We start from the raw sequence: 23409 nt of genomic DNA, 5'->3' as shown, positions 1-23409 counted from the left end.
CCTGGGGCCTGCTTCAGATTCTGCGTCTCCCTCTCTCTCTCTGCCTCTCCCCCCATCAAAAAATAAACATTAGAAAACATTTTTTAAAATGTCTAACTTTTCTGATTGATGCCTCTTTGTCTTACAAATATCTAAAAAAAATGCCTTCTGTGACTCTTGTATACAGTGCTTTTGTCCCAACTTAGTTCAAAGGGCTTCATTCACTTTGCTAAAAGTCTTTTTTTTTTTAATTTTTTTTAACGTTTATTTATTTTTGAGACAGAGAGAGACAGAGCATGAACGGGGGAGGGTCAGAGAGAGGGAGACACAGAATCCGAAACAGGCTCCAGGCTCTGAGCTGTCAGCACAGAGCCCGACGCGGGGCTCGAACTCCCGGACTGCGAGATCATGACCTGAGCCGAAGTCGGCCGCCCAACCGACTGAGCCACCCAGGCGCCCCGCTAGAAGTCTTTTGACAAGACCACTGTCTATTTTCCATGTGCCTGATTAGTCTATATTGTGCTCTCATAAATTGGGCGCTTTCCTCTGGTTCTGGGTGACGTGAAACACTCCAGGGCCAGCGCCGGGGTCTGTCAGAGTAGCCACCGTGTGACCATAACCCATCACACTGTGAGTAGGGGGCAGGTTTTCTTTGGTGGCTTGAATACATATACTTTTCAATGAAAGTGGGGCTATCTGAAAGGGATTTGATTTTTATAGCTTCCAGTGGATTTGCATATAAATACCTTTTGCTGTCGTTGTGAGACCACATCTCGATCTTGCAGGGAAGGGGTGTCTTGGAAATCACAGGTGCCTTTCTAAAGCTCCAAGTACCACCGCTACCTTGTAACTTCCCAGTGTAACTAACTGAGCGATTCTGCCGTCTCAGGACTCATCATATAAGCAAACCCGAAAAGAAGTCAGGGAAAAATGTCACAACTGTAAAATGTAGGTGGTGGATATATGGTTTTTCGCTGCAGAATCCTTGTAACTTTTTTGTATCGTTGAACTCTTTTTCATTAAAACATGTTGAAAAATACGTAGGGCTGCTGACAGGTGAGAAAGATGAACTCCGTGGGGTGGGGGAGAACTCATCACTAGTTCAAGTGCACCTGCCGGGCACCTGTGGGTGGCCTCTCTGCGGTGTTCCTGGAGTCTTACCCTTTCTCGGCTCGGCCCAAGGAGGATGTAATAACCAATATGCTGGGTGGACTCCGAGTGCAGATTTGGATCAAATGGGTCTCCTCTGTAGTCTTCTACCATACCTTGCACAGCCTTTAGCTGACTCCGGCTCACCAACACCAAGGAAAGGGTTTAAAAATGAGCAAGCGGGGTAGGGGTCCGCACTGTCAGCACAAAACCCAATGTGGGGCTCGAACCCAGGAACCGTGAGATTGCGACCTGAGCCGAAATGAAAAGTCAGATGCGCAATCGACTGAGTCACCCAGGCGCCCCTCAGGGAAAGGGTTTCTAATAGTTGTTTTCATAAAAATAAATACCTTTATGGTGCTCAAGAAAGATTGGGGATGTATCGAGTGTGGATTAAAAGATCAGTGATGTGTTCGTCTTCACTGACGAGCTGACAGGTCAAAGATTCGAAAAGCTGTGACCAGCATATTACATTGTCATTTTTTTTCTACAGGCTCCATCCTATGGCTACTATGCGAGGTCATTCCAGTTGGTTTTACTTTTTACCTTGGCGTCTTCTTTTTGGCGTTCTGTGTTGGTTTCATCATCCTCAGGATAAATTACAATTCCCGAGGCCCTCTGTTATCTGACCTTACGTAGCTTCCTAGGCTCATTTTTTAAAACCCCCAGCACCCACACTCCACCCAGTTGTGTGGGCTCTTCGGTTCCCTGCACACGTTACATTCTCTGCCCTCCAGGGCTTGGCATGCATGGTTATTTTCCCTCCAGGGACACTGGAAAGTTCCTTTCCTTTCCCCCTCCTCTCAGAGGACCTTCTCGACTTCTAAGGCCGGAACAGGTGTTCCTACTCTGCATTTCCCTAGATCCCCTTTACAGCACTTACCCATGCTCCACTGCAAATACCTTCTCAGGTTTCCAAACCTATCACTACTTCTGTAAACTTTAAGAGGCCTACTCAGCCCTGCATCTATACTGTCTGATGCACGTGGTAGGAGCTCCATAATATGTCACATGAATAAGCGAATGATGAACAAAAGGGTAAACGAAACAGGGAGAGAGAAAGGGGGGCAGTGCGATCTTATCTAAAGGCAAGATTATCTTGCTTTTATCTAATATCAGTTTTATGGAGATAGAATCCACCCCTGTAAAGTGTCGAGCTCAGTGGTGTTAGTTATTTAGTTTTGGATCAGCCATTAAAAAAAAATTTTTTTTTTAATGTTTATTCTTATTTTGAGAGAGAGAGAGAGATAAAGAAGGGGAGGGGGAGACAGAGAGAGAATCCCAAGTCGGCCCTGCACTGTCAGAGTGGATCCCGACCTGGGGCTCAAAATCACAAACTGTGAGATCATGACCTGAGCTGAAATCAAGAGTCGGATGCTTAACCTGCTGAGCCACCCAGACGCCCCTGGGTCAGCCATTTTTTTTTTTTTTTTTTTAACATTTTTTATTTATTTTTGGGACAGAGAGAGACAGAGCATGAATGGGGGAGGGGCAGAGAGAGAGGGAGACACAGAATCGGAAACAGGCTCCAGGCTCCGAGCCATCAGCCCAGAGCCTGACGCGGGGCTCGAACTCACGGGCCGCGAGATCGTGACCTGGCTGAAGTCGGACGCTTAACCGACTGCGCCACCCAGGCGCCCCTGGGTCAGCCATTTTTAAACAGTAGCTTAGTCACAGGGGAAAATACTGAATTCATGAAAAATTCACAAAAGCTGTTTATTTTGACTTTATTAAGAGAAAAATATTTCTGTTGTTGTAAGAACACAATACTAAATACATTATTTATAGCCAGTAACTTACCATTTAAATTAAAAAGATATAAACATGTCAAAGGAATGAAACATAGATCTTTTATTATGTGTGGATCATGGATTCACGTTCCTCCTCCATTTCCAGAGCTTCCCCGAAGTGGTCTAAAGTAGGACTCTCCCCTTGTCCTCTCCCTCATTCCCCAGGCAGCACCCCGGGCTCTGAGCTTGCCTGGGTCTGTGCCTATATGTGGTTCAGTTGTTTCTTATGGGGGCTATGTGGTAGTTTTGGGCGTTTCCGATGCCATAACCATAGCTTTCTTTTTCAGGAAGTGTATCCAAATCTTTGCATCATTTTGCTTGGTTTGTATTTTATGTCTTCTCTGTTGCAAGGGCAGTTGGTTGTGCCACAGATTAATAAAGAACACAACTGGGGGCAGTAAAAGAAGTATGTAGGGTGACACATTCTGCTCAAAATCAACTCCACAAATTCTTCTTGGGGCAGGCCCTGTACTTTGGGAAACATGCTGTTTCCTCATGTATAAACCACCCAGTCTCTCCCAGAACCAACCTTTTACCCAGGCTGGGGGAGTCAGGCATAAACGCTTGGAATCGGAATAGAAGATGTGGACAATATAAAACATGAGGTAACGTAATAGGAGGACAATGGTTTTCAAACGGTTGCGAGGCAGGTGACTTTGTTTTCCTGACTGGAAATTACAGTGGATCGCGTGACAAGTGGAAGCACCTGGGGAAGGAGGACCAGAACAGTCTCCGGAAATCCTGGCTACGACCGCTGTGGTGCTGGGCTGGGCCCTGGGGGGGGGGAGGGGGTCAACGGGAGTGAGCCCACAGACTCGAGTTTTTGGAAAGCCTTCCTTCCACAGAGAAGCCAAGATGACCGACTCTATCTGGTTGGGCAGAGATGAGGCCACTCCAGGCCCCGGGGAGAGCAGAAGACATATGGGGAAGTGCAGAGGCTGTAATTGAAGATGGGGGTAGGAACACGTCTGCGGAGAACGAACTGGGACCGGAACATTGAGGACCACGCTTATGCTAAGAGAACACACAAAGTCGTTCCTCAGGAAGAGACAAGAACCTCCAGGGTCAGCAGTAAGAGACGATGACAGACACGGAGGGACGCCACCACGGTGCGTGGCGCCGGTCTGGGTGGAGGGCCTGGGAGGAGGCTGTTGTAACCTTTGGGGCAGGAGACAAGAGCTGACCCGGAGTCTGAGTGAAAAGGGACATTTCCAGAGAAAAGCTTCGGGCAAGGATTCTGTTTGGGTGGGTACAGGGCGGTGAGATGGGAGTTCAGCTTCAGAGGGAAAGGCGGGGCTGTGCTGGCACTGCCTGGGAGGCAGTGGACGGGCAGAGAGAGCGGGCAGAGGGGCAAGCTGGAGGTGCTGGGTCTGGGAAGCCTATGTCCTGGGAGCTGAACGTGAACGGCAAGAGAGAGGAGAGAAGCTGAGGTCAGAGTCCCGGGGCTGGGAAGCCAGTGAACAAAAGACCGACGGAACGGGGAGGGTCTCAGAAGGAGGGGCTCTGGGTGAGCTTCCAGAGCAGAGCTAAGGGAGGAGTCTGACAAAGACCTGGCAACTGGCTTCCCCCTGATTTTTAGGAGGGCAGAGTCAGGAGACTATGGGAGAAAGTATGTCTTACAAAGAGGAAAGGTGGTGAAGAAGCAGGCTTGACCAGTTGTTCTAGAACAGAGAGCTATGCGTGTACGGTTTGCAGAGAAGCAGCCAGGGCACGGGAGAGGACAATGAAAAGAGCTGTGTCTGAAGACCTGGAAAGGAAGAGCATTGGCTGAGCATGAGGGGAGACTGAGGTCACAGGAGGGAGGATGGCCTTTCCGCAGTGGAGAAGGTTCGGACCTGGGGTGCTCTCCTGCCACTTTTGGGCTTCCCTCGCTGCCTGCACCCCCACCCCCAAACCGGCCTCTGGGTCTGCTCCAGGCCCCCCGCAGCCAGCACAGGCTGCAGGGAGGGCCAGGCTGTGGGCTGGAGCCTGACTGTGACCTGGCGTGGGGGGGGGGGGGGTGGGGAAGGACGCTTCCAGGGAGCAAACAGCCCAGAGAGGAAGACAAGCATGGGTCCAGGACCAGAGGGAGGGAAGGAGGGAAGAAGGCAGGCGACTAAACGAGTTTTGAGCTGAAGAAGGAACAAAGCTCTAGCAATAGCGTAACCAGCTTGACTCTCAGCAACGGGAGGGCAGACGCGGGAGGGAGGAGCGTGGGGGAGGTTCACTGGAGGTGACCACGAAGGCAGAGGGGCATCACGGAGGTCCAGCTGAGGCTCTGTGCACGCGCAGCGCTGGCCTCGTAGGGAAGACGGCCGCGGACTCACCCCAACGGCTCGAATGAGGCGCGGCCGGCAGAAAGGCAAGGAGCTGATGGGTTTCGGGGACTAATGGGGATGAATCGGCAGCTGCCTACATTTGCAGGTGGGTAAAAAGCGAAGCAAGGCCGGTCAGAAGTGGAGGTCGAGGGAAGGTGAAGAGGCAGCCCACAGCAGGGACCGTGGAAGGGAGGACGAGGGACTGGGGCGGGGTGGGGGGGGACAGCGGCCAATGGGGCAGATTTCGGAGTCAGGTCCCGCTACAAGCGACATGGCGTGCCGGTGTCAGAGAGGCGGGGAATAGGGCCCCAGGAAGCAGCAAAGCACGGATGTGGATGTCCTTGACCTAAAGTGAAGGACCCAGAGAGATGTGCACTGAAGTCCTCGAGGGGGGCGGCCGAGGTGACCCAGAGGCAGTCAGGGGCTGGGTCACGTAAGGGCATCTACGGATTCTGCGATGACGTTGGTCTCATTTGAGGAGGACGCCCGTCTGAGTGTGTGAATGCTAAGAGGCTTTTGTACCCTCTTCAAAAGTCTTGAGATTTATAGATGGTGCAATCACTTCCCACGTCCCATTCCATCCTCTGGAAGAAGTAGACCATGGTGCTTTCCACCAGTAAGCCACTCACGATGGCCAGAAAGGAGAGCTTTCGGCTGATATTCAGGGTCACTGGAAAAGAACAGACAACTAGTAAGTCCTTAAGAGTTTAAGTGATGTCAGCATGTAAAGTACGTGGCATTCTGAATGGAACTCTTTTGTAAAGCTGTTTTTGAGAAAAATCTCTATTTGTTCTTATTAATTGGTGCTGGTATCCTTTCCCACTTTTTTAAAATCTACGGACCTCTGGAGAGAAACAAAGCATGTGCCGATAACAAACCCACGAAGTTTCTCCTCCTGAAATCAAGACACAGATTTCCATGAATACTGAGGGAGAAAATTCAGAACAGATTTTAAGGTTATAAAGAGATCGACAAAACAAAACAAAAACAAACCAACCCGGAGACTCTCCGTTTAACAGTAAGCATTACGATAAAAGGTATCAGGTAGCAGGCTCATTTAAAATAACCCTTCGGGGGGATTGAGCTCGAGCTAGCTCGAATAAAGGCTCTTTTGCTTTTACATCGGAAAAAAAATAAAAATAAAAAAAATAAAATAACCCTTCGTTCTCACAATGGATGGGGAAAATGAAGACCCCCAAGGCGGCTCATCCCTTCTTTGGTGTGGTAGGAGCTGTGCTTCCTGGCTTGACGACTGCCCCGCCACGTACAAGTCATCCGCAAAGCGGAGGTTAACGACGGCTGCCCTACTAACCCCATGGCACTGAGATGTTGCACATGAAGGCATTTTGAGAACTAAAAAATACCACGTGGTTAACGTGAACAAATACCGACTATGCGCTCTGAATAAGGCATTAGAGGAGTGCCAGGCCCTGTTATTATTCTATGAAGAATTCCAGAGTTTAACAGGTTTGGCAAGAGCGTGTCGGAGGTGCAAGGCTTTAAGCTTGTGTGTGGGCTGAAAGCGGAGGAGACGGAATAGAACATAAACATACCTCTGATTGCCTGAAAATTGGATGTAAGGACAAATACTTTGATGAGTCTGAGGCACAGGGATGTGTAGTCGTGCTCCCAAATGACGGCTGGAATCAGCAAGAGTTTTCCGTAGCTCGACAACAATAATGCTTTCAGCAGCAAAATGAAGTCGGACTTTTTTTTCGCTGTCGTCGGTCGTTCTACCCACAGGAAAGTAAAGATGCCAGTAAAAAAGGCAGCTTGTTCTAAGGAGGGAACGGAGGACAAACACATGAATGTCCCTATCTGAACCATATCTCTCTAAAACCAAATAAGCCACAATTCCAAAATACAACTTACCGGCTGACTTCATTAGAATTGCTTTATCGAGATCAAATTTTCTTTTTCCTCCCTCCTTTTTTTTTTTTTTTTTTTTAAATAAGCCCCTGCCTTTTGTGTCAAATCCTGCTGGTATGATTTCAGAAACATAGTTCAACAGTTCTTTCGTGGAGTATTTCATCACCCACCGAAGCAAAAGTCAGTCCGTTAGGATTGTGATCATCAGCTCTCTGAAGTTCTTTCTAGGAAGTAAGACTCTGTTTAGGTATTTTCAGTGTTCGAGGCCTCCAAAGAAAGAATAATACAGGAATATGGAGGTTTTTTTTTTTTAAGTCCGAAAGACAGGACCCAGCCTAAGAATTGCATATGAAGATGTTTTTCTTCGCTCATTCTTCCACGATTTATTGAGTACCTAGTATCTACAAGATTTTGAATACTGTTATCTAAATTTAAAACTTCCTTAATTCATGTTAACAAGCTTTCTGAGTGCAATTCCTTATCCTTCCAGAAAGTATTCATAGACAGAGTCCAGTACAGAAGAAGCCACAGTTCCACTGGGTCCACAGAACAGAGCATGGGCTGTTCTAGTCCCATTAACTAGGATTTTAACATTTCTTTTAACTGTGGTATTATTTTTATTCAGACTCTTAGTCCTCTGATTACCCAGCTGCATACATTTTGAGTGATCTGTCCCTAATTCTATTTTTTCCCATAAGCTATGTTATGTAGGTTTCTGCAGAATCTGGTTTTTCTGGAACACGTGTCATCTTATAGGAGAGACAACTGTATCCTTCCTAAAATGTTTTATAACCAAACAGAGTCAAACTAAAGAGGTTCCAAACATAGGTGATTAGAATCAAAAATAATTTTGGCCGGTTGACCTACATGACAGGGACACCAAGGGCTTGTCAACTGCAAAGACCTGCTCAAATAGGCTGATCTTATAGCCTCAGATTTGGACCAAGAAAGTAATAAAAGCAACAAAGAATTCCTTAACAACAAGAACGATCTAATAGTGGGTTGTTTCCTGTGGCTGGAGATACTCAAACAAAGCTAGATCATTTTGCAGAGCTGAGGGAAGGATTTCTAGCACTAGAGAGAAGGGTGGACCAGATAACCTCCACATCTATCTAACTCAGAACTTCAGAGATTTATGTGTTTGCACCAGCCCTTGGGCTCTGCACAGTCTTTCACAAGGCAGATACTATGAGGCTTTCATGGATCAGCCGGGTTCAGGAGGACTTCCCCTGCCTACAGAGTGCTGCACGGAGAAAACACCAGATGGGGAGCCCGGGGAGCCACCTGTCTCAGTGCTGACCTAACCTGCGGTGGGATTTTGGGGAAATCATTGCCTTCCTCCTTCTATGTCTCCACGGGAGAACCTAACCTATCTACCAAAGAGGATGGTTGTGAACATTAAGTTGATAAAATCGTAAAAGCAGTGTTTAAATTATAAAATGCTATATTTATGTAGGGCATTTTTTAATAACCTATTTTAGGGGGTCAGAACCTAATAGTGGATTAAAAAAGTAACAGTAGAAAAAATTTCTGAGTGTCAAAATATCCACTATAGAGTAGGTGCTACAGCAATTCTGAACTATTTGAAAATAAGCCTGGTTTATTTTTTATATTAAAAATTACGGACACACAGGAGCTTATCCTCAGAAATTTTAAGAGGTTTTGCTTTAAAGCTTAAAATTACATTAGGTTCTAGTTCCTGGCGTAGGCAACGTTCTCAAGGATGTTTTTAATATTATTATATACGTTTGCGAATTCTTAAAATGTAAATTTTAAAACCTCAGAAACGGATGAGAGGACCAAGGAAGTGAGAACAAACAGAAGAAAATGGGACAAAAGAGGACACACAGTCCAGGGATATGACACTGCAGTGCACCGGAGACTCAATATTGCTAAAACAATATTTCATTATAATCAAAGAGTTTTAGAAGCAGAGCATGGAAGCCTGTAAGTAAGAAAACAGTGGCAGAAATTAATTCAACACAATTCTGACCTCAGTCACAAACTCGAACTCTGGAGAAAAGCAGTTCCTTGAACTTAAGGAACTTGGGACAGGAGTCACTTTTCCTGAATGCAGTCAGAGAAAGAACAAGTTTTCCCTATTAAACAGGTTGCATGAGTTCAATGCAATTAGCACAACACATTGGATAAGGTCTGGCAATTATCAGTCTGTTTTAATAAAGATGAGACCTGGGGAGTCTTTCTTTTTTTTTTTTTAAAGTTTTTTTTTTTTTTTTTTTAACATTTATTTATTTTTGAGACAGAGAGAGACAGAGCATGAACGGGGGAGGGTCAGAGAGAGAGGGAGACACAGGATCGGAAACAGGCTCCAGGCTCTGAGCTGTCAGCACAGAGCCCGACGCGGGGCTCGAACTCCCGGACTGCAAGATCATGACCTGAGCTGAAGTCGGCCGCTCAACCGACTGAGCCACCCAGGCGCCCCTGGGGAGTCTTTCAACTGGACAATCAGAAAGTAAATTTAAGAATTTTATCGGGGTGCCTGGGTGGCTCAGTCGGTTAAGCGTCTGACTTCAGCTCAGGTCACGATCTCGCGGTCCGTGAGTTCGAGCCCCGCGTCGGGCTCTTGGCTGATGGCTCGGAGCCTGGAGCCTGCTTCCGATTCTGTGTCTCCCTCTCTCTCTGCCCCTCCCCCATTCATGCTCTGTCTCTCTCTGTCTCAAAAATAAATAAAACGTTTAAAAAAAAAAAAAAAGAATTTTATCGACGATGGTATGCCTCGACATATTTTACGAAACTCTCTAATCTGATAAACCTAACCATTTCCATAGCAGATGTGTATAACAAATAAAAAAGCAAGCGAGCACATAATTTAGACAAACTCATCTAGCAGCTTAGCAGTAGAGCTGAACGTTTAAGTCTCAAGTCCTATGTTAACCCCCTCCTCTTACCAATGATTAAGCCCACCCACTTCACTTGTGATCAGAATAGTGGGGACTAGTTGGCTGAGAACAGAAAGCGTGGCTTCTTCGTACCTAGAGAAGCAATTGCGAACATTCTATAGAAATCCCACTCCTTGGCATATCTGATGAAGTCGTCGGGATCAGTGTTCTGGTTTGAATCTTGAAGCTGCCACCATCTCAGGTACGCTTCGCAAAGCAAACAAAATATGCAGAGTTTCCCGTGCATCTGGTAGTCAAAAAGACAATGCCATTTACTGGGTAGAGAAACACCTAATTACACGTAATACCGAGTAGGCACAGACGTAGCTAAGTACTTGCGGTTTTGAAGAACCTCCCATCCCACAGCTTTTCAAATTCAGGACTGCCCGGTTAAGCGTGTAATTGTGTTGCCTGTAAACCCGATGGCTCCTCATCAGCAATGACCATCAGAATCACAAGGGGAGACTTTTCAGATTGCAAATGTCGAGGCCCCAGTCCTGACTCAGAATCTTGGGAAGTAAATCCTACACATGCAATTTGGAAACAGTCCTGGGGGCAAGGCGGGATTCTGATGTATGCCCTTCGCTAAGAAATACCGCTCTAAAGAGTAGTTCACCCTTCACACTCTATTTTCAGCATCTGTCCTATACACAGAAGCAAGCACAGAATTCATGTGACTCGTGGATAGGCAGAAGCAGCAATGAGAACACATTTTAACCTGAAGATTCCATCATACCACATAGGAAACTACTAGTCTGAACATAAATTTTTATTTTTATTTTATTTATTTATTTTTAAGTTTTATGTATTTTAAAAATGTTTACTTTTATTTATTTTATTTTATTTTTTAATTTATTGTTTAATTTACATCCAAGTTAGTTACCATATAGTGCAACAACTGATTTCAGGAGTAGATTCCTTAATGCCCCTTACCCATTTAGACCATCCCCCCTCCCAGAACCCCTCCAGCAACCCTCTGTTTGTTCTCTGTATTTAAGAGTCTATATGTTTTATCCCCTTTCCTGTTTTTATATTACTTTTGCTTCCCTTTCCTTATGTTCACCTGTTTTGTCTCTTAAATTCCTCATGTGAGTGAAATCATGATATTTGTCTTTTTCTGACTAATTTTGCTTAGCATCATACCCTCCAGTTCCATCCACGTAGTTGCAAATGACAAGATTTCATTCTTTTTGAATGCCGAGTAATACTCCATTGTATATATGTACCACATCTTCTTTATCCATTCCTCCATCGATGGACATTTGGGCTCTTTCCATTCTTTGGCTACTGTTGATAGTGCTTCTATAAACACTGGGGTGCATGTGCCCTTTCGAAACAGCACACCTGTATCCCTTGGGTAAGTACCTAGTCGTGCAATTGCGGGGTCATAGGGTATTTCTATTTTTAATTTTTCAAGGAACCTCCATACTGCTTTCCAGAATGGCTGCACCAGTTTGCATTCCCATCAGCAGTACAAAAGAGATCCTCTTTCTCCCCGTCCTCGCCCACATCTGTTCTGAACACATATTTTTAAAAAATGGCCCTATGCTGGATGAGTGTCAATTAATATATGGAAAAAACAGTAATTAAAAGGTAGAAATTTTTAAAGCTGCAAGTTCTAAAGAGTCTGAAATTTTGGCAAAAATAAAAATTATCAGGTAACAAGAACTGGCTTTTTACAACACGTTTCTCCTGGGGTGCCTGGGTGGCTCAGTCGGTTAAGTGTCCAACTCTTGGTTTCAGCTCAGGTCATGATCTCACGGTTTGGGAGTTTGAGCCTTGCCTCAGGTTTCTGTGCTGACAGTGTGGAGCCGGCTTGGGATTCTCTGTCCCTCTCTCTCTCTCTGCCCCTCACTCTCTCAAAATAAATAAACTTTAAAAAATAAAATAAAACCCATTACCCATTGGACTTTCTATATCAATATAAAGTGGGGAAAAGAAAGTGTGTGAAAATGCAATGCAGTCCCAGGATAGGTATCAGTGTGGGCTTCTGAGGTTCTTCTAGTTGGCACAGTGGTTCTCCTGGCTGCACTTCAGAATTACCTGGGGGTTTTAAGAAATACTGATGCCTGAACTCATCCCCAAAGATTCTGATGTAACTGATTCTGGGTGAGGCCTCGGCTTGGAAGGATGAACTGCTATCCACCCTCTCTCTCCCAGGTGATTCCATTGTGTACCAAAGTTTGGGAATCAATGCTCTAGCAATTTAAAAACTGCCCTGGTTATTTATTTTTATTTATTTTATTTTTATTTTTTATTTTTTTTCAATATATGAAATTTATTGTCAAATTAGTTTCTGCCCTGGTTATTTAACGTGGGGGAGGGGAAGGAATTCCCTCAATAGGATATAAAATGTAATACATTGTATTAAAATATTTCTCTTTTAATGGTCGCTTACTTCCTCTAGCTATATTTCTCTCCTTACCTGGATATACTTAATTTTATTCTGGTAGAAATAACTGGTATCTGTTTCAAAAGGAAACCCACTAAAAGGCAATATAGATTATAGTTTTTCAACTTCCTCCCAGTGAGTGTATTCTTAAATATTCACTAAACATTGTGTGCCTTGTTTATCAATGCCTGCTATTTCTAGAAATTTCCAGACACTGTTGAGATAAAAGACCCATGCTTAATAGACTTTCTTTTTAAAATAATGTTCTTTAATTCCGTTCAAATTATTCTTTAAAAATGCAAGAGCATTATCAAGTAAAATTAGAAAATAAAAAAATTAGCACAACTTACGTTTATTTTCGTATTGAAAAGAATATGTCTGTAGGCCTGGGCTTTGCATAAAATAGCATTAATCAAGATGATAACAGGATCATACTCGATATATTTGTCTACAGGTTTCTGGCAGGATTTCTGAAATAATGCAAGATAATATTAGAACAAGCAAACTCATACATTCTGAAATCTTAAAGGATTCTGAACTAGTAGAGTCTATTTTGGACTTGTATAGCAATAAGGACATGTCAGCATTTATTTAAATTAACTTCTCTTCAGATACAAAATGTTCACATAAGCTCTGGTTTCAGAAATGACTAAATGCAATCTTCTAGGCTAGAAATAGTAATCTTTTTTAAAAAATATTTTCTTAATGTTTTTATTTATGAGACAGAGAGAGACAGAGCATGAGCAGGGGAGGGGCAGAGAGAGAGGGAGACACAGAATCCAAAGCAGGCTCCAGGCTCTGACCTGTCAGCACAGAGCCCGACGTGGGGCCTGACTTCATGAAATAGCGAGATCATGACCTGAGCTAAAATCGGACACTTAACCAACTGAGCCACCCAGGCGCCCCAAAAATATTTGATTTAAAGACTGGATTAGGCAGAAAAGTATCCCAGAAAATGCTTTCACTTTGTAGGACTTGTTATAAAATAAAGAAATACATTTATAACGTACTTCCATTGATAAACTGTTGCCTATTGGCTAGATGGCCACCAACTCTGCGGTTCTTGAAACATGACTTGGAGAAAGGGGTTCAGAGAAGTAAGCCTGCACGCGGAGATTCTGAGAGCTAAAAGCAAGTAAAGAATGTGGCAGATACTGAGAAGCTCTTTTCTTCCCCCCCCCCTCCAATTAACATTGAGAATATGGGAGGAAAATGCTCTTTCTCTGTGATGAACAATGGTGAAGACGCTGGAAAATGTTGAGCTATACATAAGCAAATGGGGTGCAGCTTGGTTCCAGGTTACCGGAAGCAAGACACCTGGGCTCTCAGTAATTCCTACTACATTAACTTTTTTGGACACAGGTGATTACAATGTTATCAAAGTTGAACACCGGCAGAACACATAAAACAGGTGTACAAGAACGAGCTCATCAGAGGGGTGCTTGGGTGGCTCAGTCTGTTAAGCGTCAGGTCATGATTTCACGGTCCGTGAGTTTGAGCCCTACATGGGGCTCTCTGCTGTCAGCAGAGCCCGCTTTGGATCTTCTGTCCCCCCTCTCTCTGCCCCTTCCGCATGTATGCTCTCTCTCTCAAAAATAAATAAACATCAAAAAAATTTTTTTTAATAAAAAATATTTTAAAAAAGAGAACAAGCTCATTAGAAATGTGACATTTCAAAGAGTTTTAGTTACAAAGTTGAGTTAAGGCAACTGTTCTAATAGCTACAATTCAAACATAAAACATTTTGAAATTCTGAAAAGATAAAATAAAAATGGAAGTGATGGATATGCAAACATACTGGGATGGCCTTTTAATTACATCAAAGTGCTAGGGGAAAAAAACGAAGGGCGTTGAAAGATATCAACCCCACATTCCAAAGGTAAAGAAAAACCACTTCCGACTGAAAGAGTTTCTCCACTTCATTCGTGTCATTTACAAGAAACGCGTATGTTTTTAAGTCATCAAGTGAACCAATGAAGAGAGACGTGCTATTACCTCATTTAAATACACCTAATCACACCGAGGCATAAGATGTTAACGATTTCACAGTTTTTCAGCTGGGCAAAGAGTAAGCCAGTGTCTAGACAGAAGCCGCGGAATCAGACATCCTATATTCATGACGAAGAGCTGTTTTCTAGACACCCTGCCTGTGCTGCCCCTGGGCAAAACACCTCCTCTCTACAAACAACACTGCAACACCGGGAGATACTATTCCATCGTAAAATGGAACCGCTGGCTGGTCAAGGGTCTTATCTCTGTCCAAGTTCCCTCAAGGGCACCTGGGTGGCTCAGTGGGTTAAGTGACTGCCTCTTGGGGCGCCTGGGTGGCGCAGTCGGTTAAGCGTCCGACTTCAGCTCAGGTCACGATCTCACGGATCTCGTGGTCCGTGAGTTCCAGCCCCGCGTCAGGCTCTGGGCTGATGGCTCAGAGCCTGGAGCCTGCTTCCGATTCTGTGTCTCCTTCTCTCTCTGCCCCTCCCCCCTTCATGCTCTGTCTCTCTCTGTCTCAAAAATAAATAAAAACGTTAAAAAAAAAATTAAAAAAAAAAAGTGACTGCCTCTTGGTTTCAGCTTAGGTCATGATCTCCCGATTCATGGGTTCGAGTCCCATGTCAGGTTTTGCACTGACAGCATGGAGCCTGCTTGGGATTCTCTCTCCCTCTGCCCCTCTCCCTCTCCTGCTTGTTCTCTCTCTCTCTTCCTGCTTGTTCTCTCTCTCTCTTCCTGCTTGTTCTCTCTCTCTCTCTCTCTCTCTCTCCCCCCCAAGAATAAACAAATAAAACTTTAAAAAAAAGTTTCCTAAAACCCGTACGTATGGAGGCGGCAGTGCAAGTCGAGCTGAGCCAGGATTTGGACAATTTTTGGGAGGAAGTGGCAGAAGACAGCAGCCCAGTTTTCCCTTTTACAATCACTTGGCCGACAGATGTGTCTGTCGGGGCCACAGTGTTCATTGCAACAGCTCTCCCAGCCATTTTTATGGACCAGGCACTTCCAGGATGCTAGAAACTCCCCTTGAGATGTCAGTCCCTATCCTCAAGGACCTTATAGTTTAGAAGAGGACGCATAAGCACGCTACTGCAAACACTACAATGGAAGGGACACAGGGTGACAAGAATCCCCATAGGAGGGGCGGCTCCTGGTGTCACGTGCCCTGTGATGTGCTACGCCCACCTTCCCTTCCTAGCATTCTGAGTATTTTACAAGCACTGAAAGTTCATTAGCGCCCACTGGTTCCCTCCCTATCAGGTTAAGCCTAATTTGTCCTTGTTCTGCCTCTGCTACCTTGCTTCTCCCACGAGGGCTCCCTCCACCTTGAATGCAAGGAGGAAACCCACACAGGCACAAAACAGACACACAGTAAAACATCCTAGTGGCAGGCGGCTACGTTTAGATTATGTTTTCTTACTCTGGCAAAATCGTTCCGCTCCCTTTACTACTGACTGGACGAGTATCTCGAAAGAGAAAGTTGTCCTCTGAGAAATCTGTAAGCACAAGGGACTATGCACATCCCAGAAACGCAGATATTTCCGCCACCTCTGTTACCATGGATACGAATTACTTTCTGCTGCTATGTTCTTCAGTGCCCTGGGAAATCACCTCTCCTTCAGCATATAAGCTGGCCAATATTTTATGAACGTTCTTGCTGCTTCTTCCTCCCCATCATCTCTAGGGCCGTCCCCTTCCCCACTCATTCTCAAACCTGTTCCATTTTAGCTCCACAATCAGCAAAACATGTATCTTAAAACTGGAGGCCCCTAGACTTGAAGCTCTTCAGGGTTAGGATACCCTCTCATCCATCTCTGCATCCAGCATGTAAGGGTGGAGGCTCCATACTGTTCGCACTGAACAGAACTCAAACTTGTGAGGATCTCAATGGAGTCTTGTCTTGTTACCATCATGAACCTATCAAGTATCTGAGCACACAAAACAATCCGGGCACTATAGGATGTCAAAAGCACTGTATCTTTAAGCCTACTTATAAGAAACCGTGAAAAGCTGAAGGAGAGGGAGTGGCTGAAAGCAAGTGACATGCTTCCATTAGATGGAGAAAAACTCGGGAGACAGGGGCAAGCTGCAGGGGGCAGCACTGGAGACATAAGAACAAAGGGAAGGGAGGTAACAATGAGAAATACAGGTAGGAGATCAGGCTGAGTATACTGCTGGTAGCTAAGGGACCGAAGCATGCGTGAGTCACCAGCTTATAGCAACTGTGGCTATTTTTCCAGAACAAATAGCCTGATGTGTAAGAACTGTTTACTTTTTACTCTCACGACTTGGAGGGCCTTTAAAAAATTATTTTGCAATTTAATTTCCAGAGTCCAGCATCAACGAAGTGATTTTCCCTAAATAACGCTACTATGCAGGGGCGCCTGGGTGGCTCAGTCGGTTAAGTGTGCGACTTCGGCTCAGGTCATGATCTCACGGTTTGTGGGTTCGAGCCCCGCGTCGGGCTCTGGGCTGATGGCTCGGAGCCTGGAGCCTGTTTCGGAGTCTGTGTCTCCCTCCCTCTGCCCCTCCCCTGTTCACACTCTGTCTCTCTTGAAAATAAATAAACATTAAAAAAAAAAAATTAAAAAAAATAATGCTACTATGCATATTACTATGCATCATCACGATAAAGGAGATTACCCACTCTTATCTCATCAGGAAATGGCTGTGTACAATAATGTACTGTACCACCATTCATTACCCCAAATATAATTCTATAATCTGTCTCCTAGGTGAGAGGGGGCAATGTTGGGGGAACGGGTGGGGAGCCAGACGAGGGTGTAGCGGCTGACCTAAACAGCTATCCAATAATTATTTTCCATAAAATTACTTTCCATAAATAAGGTATAGAGAAGCCAGCATCTGATGATTAGGAAAAGGATTTTGTTAGTTTAATGCCAAGAATTTTAAAAAATAGAGATTAATTTATATTATATATAATAATTTGTTATATATATTATATTATTAAAGATTACTAACTTCAGTTAGATGGTTATGTGGTTGTCATCTTTAAGACAGATGACTTAATTGTGCCAGTCCAAAAATTATTAAGTTTAGATCCCATATAACTTACTATTCTCTCCCTTTGTACTAGGATGGCCAAGGATATCACTATCTAAAAACATAGAAATGGCTCGTTCATTCAACAAATATTTATTGCATACTTACTATGTGTTAGGCACTGTTCTGGATGATCTAGCTACATTAATGAATAAATTATATGTAATCTCTTGTGTAGCTTGTATTTCAGCGGGAAGAGACAAGCAATAAATAACAAATAAGTCAGTTTTACAGAATATTCAAAGATGATAGGTGCTATGGGAAAGATAATGCAGGGAGAAGTGATAAGGCATACCAGACCTGGCAGGGGGAACCACAATTTGTAATAGGGTGGTCAGAATAGACCTCTCTGAGAGGCCAATAAAAATACTTGAAGGAGGTGAGGGAATCAGCCATGTCAGATCCTGACAGAAGAGTGTTCCAGGCACAGTACAAAGGCCCTGAGGAAGGAACTTGCCTGGTTTAAGAGCTATCTGGAGGCAGGGGTGCCTGCCTCCAGTTGGTTGAGCATCCAACTCTTGATTTTGGCCCAGGTCATGATCTCATGGTGGTGGGACTGAGCCATGTGTTGAGTTCCATGCTGACAGCATGGCACCTGCTTGGGATCCTCTCTTTCTCCCTCTCAAAAAAAAAAAAAAAACCCCAAAAAACCAAAACAACAACAATAACAAAACTATCAGGAGGCAATGAAACTGCAGTAGGATAATGGAAGAGTAGCAAGACTACATGAGCCTTATAAACCAGGGCAAGGATCCTGACCTTAATTCTGAGTGAGATGGAAAATCACTGGGAAGTTTGAGAAAACTTCAATTTTATTTTATTATTTATTTATTTATTTTTTAAGTAGGCGCCATGCCCAACATGCAGCTTGCACTCACAATCTGGAGATGAGGAGTCTCATGCTCTACTGCCTGAGCCGGCCAGTTGCTCCTCTACCTTACATTAAAAAAAAATTTTATATGTTTTAATTTATTTTCGTGAGAAAGACAGACACAGTGTGAGTGGGGGAGGGGCAGAGAGAGAGGCAGACCCAGAATCGGAAGTGGGCTCCAGGCTCCGAGCCGTTGGCACAGAGTCCGACGCGGGGTTCGAACTCGTGAACCACGAGATCATGACCTGAGCCCAACTCAGATGCTTAATCGACTGAGCCACCCAGGCGCCCTGTCTAACTTACATTTGAAGAAGAACACTTTGGCTCCTGTGTGAAGAGGCTCAAGACGTTCAAGGGTGCTACAGGTTAAGAATTATGACAATAATCCCGGTGAGACATGATGGCAGCATGGACCAGCACTGTAGCAGCAGAGGTGGTGAAAAATCAGTGGATTCTGAACACGATCTGAAGGCAGAATTAACAGGACCCGCCGAGCACCCGAATAAGGAAATAAATGCGGGAGAAAGGAATCAAGGATGACTCCAAACTTTTTTGGTCTTAGGAACTAACACGGCAGAGCCGCCATTAACTGTGAACGTTTGAGATAACTAGAAATATCCAACTGGAGAAATCAAGTCGTCAGTTGGACATTTGTGTTCTGGAATTCAAGGAAGAGGTTCAGGCTAGAGGTTCAAACTTGGGAACTGTCAAAGTGTAGATGGTCTTTAAAGCCATGAGCCAGAATGAGCTCTTCAAAGGAGAGTGTGTAGACAGAGAAGAGGCCCAAGAACTGAGCCTCACGGCTAAGAGGTGAGGCAGGTGACACAGAACCAGAAAGGAGATTGAGAGGAAACAGCCAACAAGGTAAGAAAACTGGAAGAGCCTGGTGTCCTGGCAAGTGCACGCAGCGTGTCCAGGGGAAAGTAATAAGGTCAAATGTTGCTGACAGTTCACTGAGAATAGACTATTGGGTTTAGCAAAGTAGAGGTCTGTGATCTTAAGAACAGTTTCTAGTGAAATGCTGGGTGGGAAGAAAGTGTGTCTGAAGAAGATTCAAGAGAAACTAGGAAAGGAAATCGAGATAGCAATTAAAAATATCTCTTAAAGGACTTTTGCTGTCAAAGGGAAGGGGAAAAAGAGTGGGAGCCCAAACAAAGGAGGAAGTGGAGTCAAGTTGTGTGTGTGTGTGTGTGTGTGTGTGTGTTTAAATTAAGGAAAGACTGTACATGTATCGGTGGGAATGATCCAGTGGAGAGCAGAAGATTATAGTCACAGAGATGTCCCTAATGGAAGACGACAGGGGCATCTAGTGCACATGAGCACATTGGTTTTGGACAGGTATACTGAACAGTTCATCCATCCTAACAGCAGGGAAGACAGAGCATATGAATAAAGGGTGCTAGGAATGGATTTATGTGGTTGCAAAGCTTGTGGAAGGTCTCCTCTTTTCTTTTTTTTTTTTTTTTAGCAAAGAGGGCAGCATATGTGGGGAAACTTGAGGAGCGAAAAGGTTTGTGGGAATGGTGCATGGATCAGTGAAATGCAATGTGATGGTCAGATGATATCATGGGCTACGTGAGGTTGGTGGTCATGAATTTAGGTGTCTTTTTCCTCAGTGAAATACAGCTGCAAGGGTGAGGAGACAGATCAGACAATATGCTGGACTCAACCAGGGTTGCAATTTTGCCAAGTGAGGGAAAGCACTTGAGACAGGAACAGTGATAATGTCGGCTGACAACAGATTAAATAGGTACACGTTCCTACTTTGTCTGCTCCCTGTGTATTAACACCAGGCCATGTGTTCCGAATGAGGATTATTACTAGCAAATCATCAGATCAGAAATGGGACAAAAACCTATTGACTGCCTACTATGCGGCTGGTTCTTTGCTAATACCGCAAAAAGAACCTCCAATTTTGTGACTTTTTAAACATAAAAAGTCCTGCTAACTCGTCATTTTTGGTTTTTGTGTCATCAACGTCCAGCTTAGTGCTTTGCACACAACACAAACTATACATTCGATCATCGCAAAGGATGAGCCCGACATAAAGTGTTCTAGGAAAATTTAATACAGGTTATGGAGTGTATGGATGATAACATTTACCTGTGCAAGGGTGAACAGCTAAAACTTAAAGAGTTTGGGCGTAAACTCAAATGTCAACATAATCCGATTTTTAAATTTCTCTGCACAACGCCTACATCCATCTCCATTCGAGAATCCGTCCGCCGCGTTAGGTCTCACCAGCAAACACGACGGGTATGAGAAAACCACTGCAGGGTAGTGAGTTCTTTAACACTATGGATAACCGCAAAGGCTCGACTGACTCCGGACAGGAATGTCAAGTATTAAACTGAAGACTGTATTACAGGACCCTGAAACTCGTTGACTTTTCTGCCCTAAAACGCTGACATACATATCCCACTGCCTCTCATGGTCCCCAAATCCCGCCACGCCATTTTCTTCCCCAGGACACCCCACGCCTGACAACTCACGCAGATGGTTATCTTCAGCACTCCGTGGTTATAGTCTCGGTACAACTCCTTGGCCTCTTGGTTGCATTCGATGCACCTGTACTGGCAAGAGGCCGAGGCAGCAGTGGGAGTGGGAGTAGCTGCAACCCCATCGGTGTGCCCCTTGCCCGCGACCACCCCTTCTGCGTTGCCCTTGCCTGGCCGTAGCCCATACCGCCCACCGGTGCCCATTTCCACGCAACTGCAGCCGAGAACTTCCGATTCAGTGGCGGGGAAAGACGTCAGACATCAGACCGGAAAGCCTGTACCGTGCGGTGCTTGCTGGGATTCGTAGTCTCAGCCTCGGAAAGGGGACTCGCGGCTGGCCGAGCTGGGACTACAACTCCCAGCAGGCAACGCCACACCCCTTCCCTCCCCCTTGCCACGGCCCACCTGCCCGCCGCGGGTTAAGGCTGGGAGGCCGCAGCGTGCGGCGAGGGCCGCCGCACATGCGCCTTGAGGAAAGATGGCACCTGCCGGCTGCTGCTGCTGCTACTGCTGCTGGGGCGGCGCTGTGGCCGCCGCGGACGCCGCCCGGCGCGTCCTGATGCTGCTGTTGCTGGGGGTCCTGTCCGTCGGGCCGCGCCCGGGTGCGCTGGCCACTGAGCACTACTCGCCGCTGTCCCTGCTCAAGCAGGAGCTGCAGCATCGGCAGCAGCAGGAGGCCCAGGCAGGCGGCGGCTGCAGCCCGCAGTCCGGGGACTGGGGAGACCAGTACTCGGTCGAGTGCGGCGGTGAGTGGGCGGCGGGCGGGCGTCCGGGTCGCCCGGGGCCGCGGGGACGGCGGGGCCGTGGGGACGGCGGGCTCCCGGGGACCGATGTGCGGGCGGCCCGGGCCTCGCCGCCGCCGGCCGCGGTGCGGCGTGTGCTCCTGGGGGAGCCGGCTCGGCGAGGTGTCATCCTGGGGCCGCTTCCCGCCGCTCGCACCCACGCCGCTGCGCGCCCTTCTCTGGTAGCTGCCGTGGGGAGGGTGGTGAATAGAGAAAAGAGCTGAAGCATGTTCCTGGGGACCAGGGCGGTCTCTTCGGAGTTGCAGCGATTGTCGAAAGGGTGGAGGAGGAGATGGCAAGTGGCCTGGGGCAGCCCCGGTTCCCTCTCTGTGCCCCACGGTTGCCGGTTGCCTCTCTGTGCTCCCTTGCCGGAGCAAGGGAGGGGAAAACGGAAGGACGGAGGAGCACCGGGCCCAGTGGGGGGCCCGCGCCCGGAGTGGGGGTCGTCTGGCCCTTCTTAGGCCTGGAAATCAGGTTCTCTGACCTGGGTTTGATGTCTTGTATTAAACATTATCTCTCCAAATTCGATCCCTGGAAGAAAGAAGGGAAGACAAGAGTAAGCCTATTTTATCTGCTCGATGACATCTTGCTGCCAGTTATTTAAGAGTGACCTGTGACCTGTCCGGTATCTCCCAGTGAGTAAGAGGGCCCCGCAGGCCTTCAGCCTGTGTAAGTCAGAGCCGGGGTATTGGAACTAGGCCATCTCATTGATTAAGTTGGGCGCTTTTGCCCCCAATTTAGTAAGTCGTGGCAGATGCCTTAGGGGCAAATACGTGCTTGTGGTTTTTTGTTTTGACATTTCCATCGGATCTTTTCACCCTTCAATCCCCTCCCCTTCCTTTCCTTTTCCTCTTCCCCCTAATTCCCTCAAGGCTTGCTTTTGAAAGCTCTGGGTCTACCTAATTCACTAGAAGCTGGCTGGTTGCTTTTGCAGCCTGGACAGCTGTGTTCTTGAATATTGTGTAACTGGGAAGACAATAAGCATTTTTTAGTTGAGAGATGTCAAGATTAGCACACTCTGATTTCCTTTTAGCACAATCTGACTCCCTTGAGGAAGTCTCACTCATTGACTTTGTTTTGTAGTGGGCCTTGGCTAGTAACAGCGTAAAAAACTCGGCGGGCATTGTATAGTGGGAAAAGAATGGCTTTTTACCTCTGTGGCTTCCTGTGACTCTGAACAAGTTAATTGCTTGTCTTGGCAAGCGAAATTGCCGCCTCTGTAAATTGAAGACACTGTTACCTAATTACCGGGTTTCATTTTCTTCACAAGAGTGCTGCGGGGAAAGTGAGAAATAGCCAACATAATATGGAGTGCTTGCCGTATGCCAGGTGCTGTCGTAAGAGTAGGTTGGTTAGCCTATTTTCTTAAGTCTTTTGGAACACCCGTCACTACCTCATTGAATGGTAGCTCCTTTTCCTCAGATGAGGAAACTGCGACACGGTGAAATCATCACTTTCCTGCAGGCCCACCGCTGTAAAGGGACGAGGCCAGGTGGTCAGGCTCCAGACAAAGCTTTGTCTTAGACACTAAGTCATTATAGGTAGAAGAACACATCTGTAGTGAGTGCTAGCATATAGGACGTTATGTAAATCTTCATTTCCCCTTCCCTTGTATGGTCATGTGATGCTCACTGGCTCAAGAAGACACAGATTCTAGGCAGTAGAAGTTACAAATTGATTTATATTATGAAATTGATTGATAGTATTGATCTAGGTGGCTCATTTCACTCCATGGCTTATGCCAGTCTTTGGAGTCCTTATTTGGGCCAACTCTGACCTGTATTATGCTTTTCCCCTAGGTAATATAAGTTTTCATGAACCGGGCGTTCGGAG

The 23409-nt window shown here is 45.8% G+C and overlaps 2 protein-coding genes across 8 annotated transcripts in view; one reads left to right on the top strand and one right to left on the bottom strand.

Annotated features, from left to right (window-relative positions):
- Positions 1-3512: 3512 nt before the first annotated feature.
- On the bottom strand, positions 3513-21219 carry ARV1 (ARV1 homolog, fatty acid homeostasis modulator). Its single transcript, XM_058696128.1, has 5 exons — positions 20789-21219; positions 12727-12846; positions 10078-10231; positions 6769-6993; positions 3513-5885 (listed from the first exon to the last, which is right to left on the bottom strand). The coding sequence occupies exons 1-5, from the start codon at positions 20996-20998 to the stop codon at positions 5743-5745; spliced, it is 852 nt and encodes a 283-aa protein (XP_058552111.1). The 5' UTR covers positions 20999-21219; the 3' UTR covers positions 3513-5742.
- Positions 21174-23409, top strand: part of TTC13 (tetratricopeptide repeat domain 13) — an 83436-nt gene continuing 81200 nt past the window's right edge. For 6 of the 7 annotated variants that reach the window (XM_058696126.1, XM_058696125.1, XM_058696124.1 and 3 more), the window contains exon 1: positions 21174-21540. In XM_058696126.1, coding sequence (XP_058552109.1) covers positions 21273-21540 — 268 coding nt within the window. In that variant the 5' untranslated portion in view covers positions 21174-21272. The remainder of the gene's footprint in view (positions 21541-23409) is intronic. The other variant, XM_058696127.1, reaches the window with a different exon arrangement.

Source organism: Neofelis nebulosa, chromosome 13 (assembly GCF_028018385.1).
Source record: "Neofelis nebulosa isolate mNeoNeb1 chromosome 13, mNeoNeb1.pri, whole genome shotgun sequence".
NCBI lineage: Eukaryota > Metazoa > Chordata > Mammalia > Carnivora > Felidae > Neofelis > Neofelis nebulosa.
Note: the sequence above shows the minus strand (reverse complement) of the source record. Positions and strands in the feature narration are given on the sequence as shown.

What these genes read in the sequence shown, in the direction of transcription:
- ARV1 (XM_058696128.1), bottom strand. Translation starts at nt 20,998, where the DNA reads ATGGGCACCGGTGGGCGGTATGGGCTACGGCCAGGCAAGGGCAACGCA. An exon ending in TGCTGAAGATAACCATCTGC is followed by an intron (nt 12,847 to 20,788) that starts GTGAGTTGTCAG and finishes GCATTATTTCAG; the next exon opens with AAATCCTGCCAGAAACCTGT. An exon ending in GTTCGCAATTGCTTCTCTAG is followed by an intron (nt 6,994 to 10,077) that starts GTACGAAGAAGC and finishes TTCCCTCCTTAG; the next exon opens with AACAAGCTGCCTTTTTTACT.